The sequence below is a fragment of the Pygocentrus nattereri genome, chromosome 11 (genome assembly GCF_015220715.1).
Source record: "Pygocentrus nattereri isolate fPygNat1 chromosome 11, fPygNat1.pri, whole genome shotgun sequence".
Classification (NCBI taxonomy): domain Eukaryota; kingdom Metazoa; phylum Chordata; class Actinopteri; order Characiformes; family Serrasalmidae; genus Pygocentrus; species Pygocentrus nattereri.
In genome coordinates this window covers 28350431-28363175 of record NC_051221.1, presented here as the reverse complement: position 1 = coordinate 28363175, position 12745 = coordinate 28350431, and the positions used below count along the sequence as shown (strand labels likewise).

Genomic DNA, 12745 nt, shown 5'->3' with positions numbered 1-12745 from the left:
GTTAAATCTGGCTCGTCTTGTCCATCTGGACGGTGCACAGAGGGCTTCCTAGATATCAACACAGAATGACACCGCCTAACCACCTAGTGTGTTTTGCTTGCTTAAGTAGCCTGGGCTACGCTGCTTTCTACAGGTCCCATTAAAAACATCATCCAAAATATTTGCATTGGGTTTCTCACACATGTTTCTTTTTCCTTTGTTTGATGTCCCCCCTCCCCCTCCCCCCACCTGCTCTCCCTCGTTTCAGTTCCTCTACCCGGCGAGACACACAGACACATTCTAGGAAACGGACACTGCTCCAGTGCTTTCAATATGGGGACCGAGAGAGAATCAAAATTGATGAGGGTTTGTTTGAATTTCAAGCTTAGATTAAGAATCTCCGCCCTTATAGCCCCCCACCCTCTCTCTCTGTTTATTTTTCCGTCTCTCCTGCCTAAATGATGTCAATGGAAGCCGAGCTATAGAGCTATTTATAGCATCTCCCCCTCCCATCAGAATCACATGATTCAGAGCCGAGGCACAATAACTACCTCAAGAGAGGAGTCTGCATGAATAGAGACGGTGAATATTTATGAACGGGCAGACTGCTGTCACATGATGTTCTCTCTCCGTAACATGTTCAGTTTTGGGTTGGAAAGTGATGCTGAAAGGAGTCCTCCTAGAGTCACTTTTTAAAATCCTTTCATTTCTTTTCCTTTCTTTATTGTCTTTGTAAGCGTTTTACCCCCTCGGGTTCCATTCAATCATCATCAGGGGAGTAACAATAAACTCAGTTCAGAATGCGATTCGATTCTCGATTCTTCGATACTTTGTTCAGAATACAAATGGAGAAAAAAACTCACTACATCAGAGCACCGTGGCGGCAGGAGCATTGCTGAAACTAGCTGGTGATTATTTGTGCTGATCGCTTGCAAACGTTGGTGTTAAAACAATGCAACTGCATTATTTGTCACAATTAATACAGAAAGTCCATTTGCCACGATTCATTCTGGCGTCAACTGTGTGATCGCCAGTTTTGCGATGTGATGTCACAATGTCACGATGCACTGGTGCCCCCTGTTCGTTCATTCCTTCCTTCCTTCCCTCATTCATTCATTCATTCGTTCGCCACTCCATGGTACAAACTCGAGATGTTCATTCGACAATCATCACTTATTAAAAACAAAAACACAACAACAGCAATCCGCGAGCAGACCCCGAAACTCGTTCCTATCGCGTTTCCCATGTGCTGTGCCAGGAGTGAGCGGTCCTACTCAATTAAACCAACCTGCTCCCTCCATACACATGCAGGCCTATTGCGTAACAAGTCTAAGTCTACCCCTCCTTTAAAACACACACACGCTCACGCGCGCACACGTCTTCGATTGAGAACATCCATCCTGTTACAGCTTTGCGCTCAAGATAAGAAGCAGCAACCATTAAATAGACACCAGCCTATCCAGCTCATCTGCGCCTTTGACAGGGAACAACGAACAGCATCACTGGCTATACATCTCTGAATACACATGAAGCGTTCTACTGCAACGCTCTCAACCGGAGCAGCAGCATATAGCTCATGTATCTTCTTCACCACTCTCGTGAATCTATATCATTATTATTATTTACTTTACACCGTATAGGCATGTTTCACATAATTGCAGCATTCTATGTGTTGCCCCAACGGCCACACGAGTGGGAGAGCACTTCTTTCTGGTTCCTGGTTGACGTGTTAACACTCCCTGGTTGCTATATTTAGTAAGCCTCCCAGTGCTGTTACTATTCCAGGCATTGTACATGAGGGGGCGATGCTACTCGTTCATGAAAAAGAGGATAACACTCTTTCCCTCGCAGCTCTTAAAAAGCACTCATATCTCTTATTTTTTCCTTTTGCAGGGCTGCACCAACAATGAAACGGTGAACAGAAGCTGCTCAATATTCTGTATTATTCAATATTTTCTTTGCATTTCGACTTCACAAAATACTTGAATTTACCCACGTGTATGAAATCAAGGCGTTCAAAGCACAAGTAATCATTTCAAATACCTGTTGATGAAGTGTATGAACATGGCAGCAGCAGAGCACCGTGTTCTGTTAATCTCCCCGTTTCGGTAAGTCTTTTGGAGAGCCAGATTGCTTCACATAGGCTACTGTTAAATAGTACACACAGTATATCTGTGGCTCTAGACACATTTATCTGATCGGGGTTTCACTCATTAACAGCACAGTCTGGGAATTCTGAAGATGGAGTACATTCAAGGAGTCACTGTTATGCTCCAAGTTCACTCATCTGTACTGAGAACAGCCATAAAGCAGCAGCGCGAGTTCAGCCAGGTTAACAAACGCTTGTTTTACTTGAAGGGGGCTGTCTGCGAGAGAAATTCGGACTAAAATGAACTCCTTTTTCAACCCGGAGAAAACCCCAATGTCCGCTAAACTAGTGTCACGACGCGGGATTTGGGGATTCTTGTGATTTGTGTCTAATACACCGGCGTGGATGTGACTAAAAAACACAAGCTGCTCTTCTCGGCGCTCCACAATCACGCATGCGCAGAAGGCTGCAGCCGCCTGGTCTGGGAAATACCTTTGTCACGAGCGCCGAAGGGGAAAGACTAGCAGAACAACAGCGCCACCTACAGCACACAGACTCTCCACACGGACTCAGTTTAAAACACGAATTAAACAAGAGGTCCTGTAAATAGAGGAAAAATGGGCAAAGAGTTGAAGCAAGAAAGGCGAATCGGCAAATTATGAGGTGAATTCAGCAGGAGACAAAATCGCGCTGCTTAATCGTGTGTACCGTCTCCGTGACTGACACACGTGCGTAAAGGTAGACAAAACACGTGAAACTCTGAAAACCAGTCAAAACCAGCGTCTAAAGAAGGAACGAAGCACGGTCTCGTTTTTAAACAATGCTTTTTTTATCAACGAAGGAGAGACGACGCGCGGTTCGCGGGCTTAGTTGGCCATCTAGTGGTGTTAGCAGCACATTTTTGACGAAACTCTTTTGTCTAAACATAACATCAGGGGTCATGCCTGGGCCACGTCAGGAAGGAGTCTACATTTCTGTCCTCTACACTAAATCGGATATATCATACATCTCCATGAAGACATTAACATCTTTGTGCTGCTTCAGTATGTCATACGCATTTGAATGCATCCGATTTTAACGTAATATGTATTTAAAACTGTGCAACAAATAGCTTAACATATGTTCCATGCTTGGTGTTGTGAAAATGTTTTTGCTCCCCAGACTACAGAAGGCATAATTAAAGGTACCTTTAAGCATATATTCTGAGAAAACTGCAGACTAGTCCTTTAATCTCTTGTTAAAAGGGGTGTTCCACCCCCAAACCACCCTTTACTGTATTGTTGTTTTATGTAAAGCCCTCAGCCTCATCGGTTTGACAAAATTCACAACGTTGAATGCCTTTTTGGGAGTTCACCCAAGGCAATACAGACATCCCGACTGCTGCTGTAGCCACTGATCTAGTGGCTAATCAATACAAGCATTAGACTTGGCTTTCTAGCAGTTGGTTAGCTACCAAGCTTATTTCTGCATTAGTCAACCAGTGGGGAAAAACAAACTATTCCAACCTCAAGTATCCACTTTAAAGCATTTGTAAAATCCAAAAACTAAAATCTCATTTTAGAGACTGCAGCTCCGCTATTTAGGCGAGCAGCCATATTCAAAGTGTAACTTTATCTGAACCTGGCCTTGAGGTATAGAGTGTTCTAAGACAAGGCAAACTGGAAAAGTGCAGAGGCCTAAATTCAGCTTCTCAAGGACAAGAAAGCTAGTTAAATGTGAAACGTCTAGTATTAGGGTCTGATCTGGCAATGCCATGTTGTCCAGACAGGGGACAGCAGTGACTTGTTAGGATAATTTGTCCTGCCAAAATACTTTTTTTTTCTTTTACAGCAAAGTGTAAAAACATTAAGAAACTCTAGAACAGGGAGGTGCAATGCAAGTTTGCAATCAATACACATGGGTTAGCACCCTAATGGCAGAAATGCAGAGCTTAACTCAAGTTTGCAAGTGCAGACCATACCCAACATGTGGTTGTGGTATGAAGAAACTGTGAGACTGTAAGGGAGAGGACTCCGAGAACCTGGGTTGGAGTTTTTTTTTTTTCCAGTGGCTTCTGTTTACTGTTAGAAGGCCAGGCCCCAGGAGGGAGGTGTGCTTTTCCTCCCACACCTCAGGTCTTTTATAACTCCATATAATATAGAACACTCAAACACAGATTTGTGACCTTAATGTTTTTGACAAGTCTGAACTGTGTACAAAGTGCAGTTGATTTGCTTTGGCTTCTTGAATCGTGTTTTTAGAACAAGACAAACATTGAACTGCACTACTGTAGCCATGTAGGACTAGAATTTACTTCTTACTTCCAAGGTTCAAAAATACTTTATATTAACTGAATTGAAAGGTTTACAACAGTGGTCACAAATTCTCCTCATGTACAGCTACATTGCTGCAGACTTTAGTTCGAACCCACATCTTAACATTCTACCCCTCCTTAACCTAAGGCTACATCTGATCTAGCCAATCAACCACTTTTAAAGAAGTTAATTAAGTGGAGCAGATGTAGAAGACTACAGTCAGAACTAGATTCAACAGAAAAGCAGATCTACAGGACCACAGGTTGTGACCAATGATTTACACAAATATGTAACCATGAACTGGGCTATGCAGCATGACAGCAAAAAAACTAAAAATGTTTACATAACAGTTTGAAGGAAAAACCGAGATGTCATTTTTAAATATTTGGCCGTATTAAAATATGCTGCAGTTCACAATTTTATCACCAATCTGATTCAGAGGGGTAAACAGCCATTACTGTAGTTCATTCTGACAATTACATACTTTAAAATTACATGCTGTAAAGCACTTCACCCGTAAACCTACCCACTTACTAAAATTCATGTATCAGTTTCAGAATCGATAAAAATTAGTACTACAAAAATTCTTTGACTTTTTTTAATCCAAAACACTTAAATAACTTCTCAAACTGCTGTAAAATATGCATGCAAAAAGATGGTCCAAAACCAAAATTCCAAAAATGATGTAAAAAGTCTGAAAAATTAACAATTCAGTTACTGAAATTTCTGTACTGGATGCACGTTTGGGAAGCTATTATCTACAAAGACGGCCATTCAGTTGTACAACACTAAAAATACCATTTTCTTTACATACTTACCAAAAGTTAAGCAAAGCCCAAACATGGGGCACACAGATCTGGTACAAACTTAAATGACTATTTCCAAGAATTACCAAACAATGACAATTTGACTGGGACTACTTTATCATAAAATGCAAAAGCAAAAACAGTTGTATCTTACAAACTCATGTGAAGACAATTTATCCAACAAAAGCGTTGAAAAACTATAAGGTTAAAAAAAGTACAAAGGATGCGTCACCATACCAAAAAAAAAAAAAAAAAAAAAAAAATCAAAATTACAACCTCTGCAGTGTTTGTTCCACAAAGAAGAAATACAGACAAATTCTGTGCTGCTGTAAGGGGAAAATGGTGCTGAATATCCCTAACTACATTCTGAAAGAAACAACAAACTTGAGCCAAATCATGAATTGAGAGTGCATAGCTGTGACTGGGGAGACTACAAGGGCTGATTTCAGAACAGTGGAGATGTTGGCATGTGATAGTCCTGTAGGTGTGTCTGTGTGCATGGATGTAAAAATGTAGCAGTCCCCCTTTCAGTAGATCCGGCCTCGACTTCTGTTTCCTCTTCCTCCAAAGCCTCGTCCTCGGCCACCTCTGAATCCGCCTCTTTGCTCTGCAAGCACAAGATCCATTACACACAATTCAACACTTCCCACTCCTCACACAACTCAATCTTCTGATTCTCATCCACTACCTAGAGTTACTGCGGTAGGTTGTGGTTTTTATTGGTTGTTTGGCTTACTTTGCCACCTTGTTTGACAAAAGCCTTGAAGATGAACACAACTGGATGCCATCACTTTAGGTAGCAATAGCTCACTGTCACGTAGTTGACATGGGAAAACATTGGTTGATTTAGGGAAAAAGAAAGCATCTACAAGGCAGTACATGTATATTTGTCTTTCAGGGTTAATGGTACTTTCACAGTTGCACGTTCTCCATGTCATGGGCACTAAAACACATTCAGAGCATCTGTCCTGTTATGCTTCGGCCTAAACAACAGAATATGCATCTTTTCCATAAACATTCTGAAAGACACTCATTTCTACTGCACATCAGTCCATTTCAGAGTATCAGTATTCGAATCCAGGCAGGTGGTGTTTCTGGATTTTGTTTATATATTCGTTCCACTCCTCATAGAACAGTATAACTTGCGTTTGTTGATGCACCGATAAACCATTTCTCGACAGCAGTTTGTCATACACTGTTCTTAGACACAGTTGGACAGTTTGCTGATGCATTTTTTGGCAAAGTTTTGAGCCATGACCCATTCTTGCTTATAAAAGAAAGACTTTCCAAGGGGTTCCTTTTATGCCAAAAATTACTGTTTCATGTTATTATCTGCATACCACATACTGTCCCAGCTGTTTTGGAATAGGGTTTATAAATATAAAGTCGCTGCATTAGACTTTACTCATCGTTAAGGCTGTGCTGTTTAGCAGTTAGGTAGTGTATCCTAAGTTCAGGATCAACATGTGGCTGTAGCCTTGTGCTGTTCATTACAGGTCACTAAAAAGGTTTTCAAGATCAAGTTAATTGAGAGGAGGCCTTGAACATCTGGACAGACAGATATTCTACAAAGGAATGTGGTGATAGGGGAAGCCAGCCAAGACAAGATTCCATCTTTATCTTCAGTAATCAAACTCACCATAAGAGAAATTTCCGATGGTAGCGCTGTATTTTCCACTTGGAGGGTTGTAAATCTGCCGTGCATCTCTCCTCGGCAATGGAGAAACCTTTTTGCCAAGTGTTCCTGTACCAGTGTCCTCTCCAGATGAGCGTTTCTGACTACAAGATGCACAACAGACGTATCAGACAAAGGTGCATCACTAACCAATAAAAAGATGTACCAACAATGGCGTGATAGTAAATTAAAAGAACACTGAACATTTAAAAGATTCAATGGCTTCTATAACAGTCTTACCCCACCACAGGTGCTGCCTCAGTCTTCTGCACTGGTTTCCAGGACAGAGTGACTGTGCTTTTGTATGATGGAGGGTTATGGAAGAGATCCTGGAAACAGCAGCAAAAGTTAACAAGTGAATATTATCCAGTGCAGATATTATTAAAACCCAGAATACTTGAGAAAAATAAATAATTCAAACATTACCTTAATAAGGACGTTGATGTTGTTGGTGATTTTCAAAGCCACAACCTTGATTTTATTCTACAGAAAACAAACATATCAGAACAATAACCATGTTTTAAAAAACCTGTAATCTCAGCAAAACACTAATTTAGCAACATTCCTAGATGAGGCTTGACAATCACATGACCATACCTCTTCAGTCTTTAGTGCGTCACCAGTTTTCCCTTGTAATGCCACACGGAGTTGCCGAATGTATACTTGCAGTCCTCGTGCAAAGTACTGTAGCCTGCAGACCCAATGAAAAGAGTATAATTACCATATGTTGCTTTGCCACAGCAACCCACTGTAACTGCACCAAATCACACTGTTTTTAAGGTAACTTTTTGACTCCAGTCCTTACCACCTGCAAACAATTGCTTAATTGTGATAATCAGCTACAGCAAACAGTTGGGCAATAGCTCATGAAAAACAAATATGTGTAATGACAAATAGAGATACTTGCCTGATCTTGAAGTCCTTTAACTTCTCAGTATTAATCTTGTCGATGAGGAAGTCTGGTAACTTTTTGCCAAGTTGGTGGAAGCTGAAGAGCAAACACTCCACATAGCTGAACTGTAGCTTGGGTTCTTCACTCACAGCATTCTCCCCGTTCTCATCCTCAGGAGGTAGGGGCATGAATTCCTAAACAGCATGGAGGAAAGAAAACTTCAATCATTAGTCATACAAAGAACACTGAAAAGCTTGCAAATTAATCTTTGTTTAAGATTGTTTAAATGGCCTAAAACATAAACTTCTCATTCTGTTACCGTTATCCCTTAAGGTCAACTTAAAATTTGTATGACTTTATGCATCAAAAAGGATCTTAATTTTTACATCACTATTTTCCAGACTCTCTTTTTCCCTTAGAATGGCATATTTCTGTTATTGTGCCTTTAAGATGTAAGATTATAAGCAATGTTTCAATTGGCTGACTTGTATTGTGCCTCATTCAAAAAACATTTAGAACTGAAACTCTCCTTTGAACTTCAATATGACGGAGTTCAGTAGACTACTATTGTCTGAATAGGTGGATAGGTAAATGGGCTCGTTTTTGCAACATCACAAAAACAATGAATTCAAAACAGGCTGTTTTTGAAGCAAACATCCCATATATAGAGCAAGTAGTTATTGACATTTTGAAATCACCAATGCTCACATATTACTTACAGAGCTATTTAATTTCCAAAAAGCTAAACAACTTTTACAGCACAGTGAGATTTTACCAATAGCTTTTCAAAAAGCATCATTAGGTTGGCCTCCAGCTTGTCCATGTCACCACAGTATGGGCTCATCTCAGCCAACAACTTTAGGATCTAAAAGAAGAATGGTAATGGACCAGAACGTCAGTGTCAGAGAAAGGAGTGATTTTCATTACAGCTTCCAAAACCTTCACATTTATGACAGAAAACATGTGACTGTATAAATAAGTAAAATTAGAAAACTGATATTTAAGTCAATAGTCCCACAACGGGGAAATTTCACTTTTACATTTAACCCAACCATGAAGTGAAACACTGCGGTGGGCAGCCCTATCTGCAGAGCCCAGGGAGCAGTGGGGGGTTAGGTGCTTTGCTCAAGGACATCTCAGTCCTTCCAGTCACAGGGCCGGTTCCCTAACCTCCAGCAAATGACTGCTCCATCAAAGTAGAGTTTGAACCAACAACCTTCTGGTTGTAGACATAGCATTTATACCAGCAAGCCACAGGGCCTACACACACTAGGGGCTCTAAAATCTGATTAGATGAGCCCCTGTAAAAATCAAAGCCCCATGTAAAATGCTTGACATAATACTTCATTAATAATAGTTAACATCATTCACCATTTTCTGGTCATTTCAAGTGGTTGAAAATTCTCATTTTACAGCAATTTAAAGGACACTCACTTCAAGCTGGATGTCCAGCTCTGCCACAGGGCTGGTGAGCATGCTGAGGTTAGGCAGAACATGTTCACAGAAGTATGTCACAAATCGAGTGGAATGCACATTTTTCTGGGGAAAAATAATGCAAAAGAAACATTGCTATACAAAGTCATTTTGTAATGAATGTGCTCTGATTACACACACACACATACATATATACATACATACACATATACACACACACACACACACACACACATACACACATATATATATATATATATATATATATATATATACACACAAAAGTGTCAACATGAGAGATAACCCAGTAAACTTTGTGGTCCAACACACCGAGAACAGTGGCAGCGCCTGGCGTGTGCACTGCAGGAGACGATCCACACTGTCTGTGTCAGCAGGGTTGAGGGCCTGCTCCAGGAAGGCCTGTTCCACTACAAGCTCCACAAGCTGCTGCCTCCCACTCACTGTTTGCAAGTACTTCAGGCCAGACAACACCCGCATCAGCAACACAAATTCCTCTCCAGTCACATCCTCCAGTACCTGCACCACAAGTGAAGGTAATTTATAGATGTGAAATTTCCCTTGATGACAAAACCACAACCACCACCACCCCACAAACAAAAACATGCAATCAAGTGATTTGCATTTCATTTGCAGAGTTAACTGTATCAGCTCCAAATACACAGGCCTATTTCACTTTTCATTTGACTCTACAACTGCCAACAAATAAAATATAGAAAGCAGTTTAGTGTTTTTCAGCTTTCCTGCCCTAAGGACCCAATGGCCTGCTCGGTTTCATGTTTTTTTTCCCCTATCTGGAATTTCACTGATGTAAATAATTTGGTGATAAATTGACAAAACGGCTAAATTTTTCCTTCCTTTTTCTGCATTTAAGGAGCCAAAACACAAACATACCTATAGCACCTCCTTCTCTAGATTGGCCTACTTAAAACGTCAGTCGCTCAACGGAAATCGGAGCAAATTCGGTTACCTTTTTAGTTTCTGTGAAGACGTAGTCTTCTACCTCCTTGGTCATAACGTCCTCTGGCATTGTCTTCAATTTCGTGGAAAGAAATTTTATTGCCCGCTCTCGTACAACATCCTCACCTTGCAAAATCTGGCTAAAGAGGCCTCCAAGAGTCCCTTTGAAAAAAAGAATATGGCCAAATTGACATTTTAGTTAAATCATTATGACAATGTAACAAAAAAAAGAAGAGGAATAATACATGTGACAAATGACCAAAAATTTACCTTTTGGATCAATTTTGAATATGGAGATCAACGCACTGTTTACTTGATTGAATTCTGCCGAATCATCTGGATATAGGAAAAAATTAAATGGATGAGTAAAGAAGCACGCAAAAAACAAAAAACACAATGTCCCAAAAAAAATTAAAAAGAACTGCATAGTAACATTCATTTCATTAGAAAACAAAGTTTAGTTGTCTAAAGTTTGGTGTATGTAATACAGAGCCTAGAATGTTTTGAACACAGAGCGTCGGAGTTTGGCTATTTCAAACGTTATGCTATCCCTGTAATTCTGTGCAATACCTGTCTGCAGCAGCTGTGTGAGAATGTCGGCTACTCTGGGTAAATTTTCTCCTGCAGCAAACCGTGGGAGTTCTTTAATGGCCTGCCTGCGAATCTGCAAAGATTAGAAAGAATAAAACTATTACATATTTGTTACCACAACAACTAGTGACTACTGTCCCTTTAGTAAATTGAGTCCAAAGAGACATTAAGTTAGCCAATAACGACTTACCGAGACATCTTCATCTTCACATAAGTCCAGCTGTGCATTAATTGCTGCGTCTGCTAGTTCTGGAAAACTGCTGAAGAATTTTGGAATGAACTGTGCAGCCAGTCGCTTCTCCTTTGGACCTCCTTTCACACCATCTAGAATAACCTGGTAGGCATCTTTATGCTGAAACCACACATAAAACTCAGATAAAAACCCACACATAACCCACAGCATTGCATTCCATTTTTGTCTGGGAGCTTTTGGATGCTTTACACACTTCAGAGGTTTGTTTTTATATTTAGGATAGTACATAAAATAGCTTTCTTTGTGTAGTAAACATTTTGACCCCTAGTTCCCATCAACACCACTGTAAAAATCAGTTACTAAGTTTCCCTACAATAAACCAATTTACACAGAAACACCCCAAATGACTTTGTTTACATTTCAACAATCAAGTGACAAAATTCCCCTTTTTAAAGAAGTCTGACCAACTACATGTTTGATTGAAAAAAAAGCACAGTTAGTCTTATTTAACTGGACGTAGCACAGTGCAGTGTACGCAATCTGAATAAACTCTGTCCAGCTTTTTGATGCAGTTTTAAATATGGCACTGCTGGATCACTGCATCTGGGACAAAATACAGGGATACATGTTGCGTTTAATAAAAAGAGTTAAGTATCATACGCTATTTTTGCCATATAACCCACCACCTAATGAGTATTTGATAAAAAGGTGTCTGACAAGTTTGAACTGACCAAAAAACCCGGACTGCTCGAACTGAAAAAATACTTTCAATATCTACGAGTACAATGACGTTTATTCAATCCTGGCCATTTAAACTGGACTACAGACTCTCTTTAAAATGAGCTATACGGCCAACAAAGTGAAAACAAACATCAGCTGATTTTCCCTCAGTTTGAAGACATCACAACAGTTTAATGACACACTCTGTAAAACAGCGCCACTAAAGCGCCGTGACATCTGAGGATGCTTGAGTAGCTAAAGTAGCCCTGTCTCTGCTACGCTACCCACTCCGTAGACAAATTATATTTATTAAGTTTGCTGCATGTGATGGTGGACAGGAGAACACCTTTAACACTGCGGCAGGGTGACGAAACCCTTCGTCTCAGCTCGGCCACCTGTCCGCACTACAGGCTACACAGCGGCCAACAAACAGCTAGCTTAGCTTAGCTTAGCTTAGCCCAGTTAGCAGCTGCAGGCCTCGACGGTAACATAGCAGCCGGTCTACAGCACATTGGCTACAGACCCTGCAGAATCGGTTGGCTACTGACCGCTGTGTTATAACCTATATCAGGGATGGGGTTTATCTGAATTCCAGACCTGGCTGAGATCCTCTTTGGCGTCTGCGAGGATCCCGTAGTTACGGTACAGCTCCTCGACGGTGGTCGCCATCTGCGCCGCAAGAGACCGTAAGGAGAGTCAGACAAACACGGACTTCTGTCACTCAGAGTCCTCCAGGTCGGAAGGAACGAACCCAGATATCCTAAAATTAACACTGCAACATCAGTCCTTCCTTACAGCCAGAGAACAGCACACTACAAAGCCCACTTTGCCCCACTCAGATCGGCCACCAGCCCGCCTCTGCTGCTCTTCGGCTCTCCTGCGCGGAGGTAAAACCCAGCAACTCTTCCGCTGTGCTGAGTTTAGAGACAGAGTCGCTGCACTTATTACAGCACCCCCTATTGGGAGGAAGAGCGAAACAGCAACTTTGAAATCATTTTTTACGAATTATATTTCAGCGAGTAAAATGTATCTCCCACTAGTAAGAATTAATTGATTTTTCCCCACTCATGTTTAAAGGAAGAACGATTTTTACT

The 12745-nt window shown here is 40.9% G+C and overlaps 1 protein-coding gene across 1 annotated transcript; it reads right to left on the bottom strand.

Annotated features, from left to right (window-relative positions):
• Nucleotides 1-4946: 4946 nt before the first annotated feature.
• On the bottom strand, nucleotides 4947-12549 carry api5 (apoptosis inhibitor 5). The gene is made up of 14 exons (XM_017699461.2): nucleotides 12249-12549; nucleotides 10929-11090; nucleotides 10718-10811; nucleotides 10418-10483; nucleotides 10158-10309; nucleotides 9500-9706; nucleotides 9170-9274; nucleotides 8511-8600; nucleotides 7751-7929; nucleotides 7441-7534; nucleotides 7270-7326; nucleotides 7084-7172; nucleotides 6808-6947; nucleotides 4947-5775 (listed from the first exon to the last, which is right to left on the bottom strand). The coding sequence occupies exons 1-14, from the start codon at nucleotides 12318-12320 to the stop codon at nucleotides 5696-5698; spliced, it is 1587 nt and encodes a 528-aa protein (XP_017554950.1). The 5' UTR covers nucleotides 12321-12549; the 3' UTR covers nucleotides 4947-5695.
• Between the last annotated feature and the right edge of the window lie 196 nt (nucleotides 12550-12745).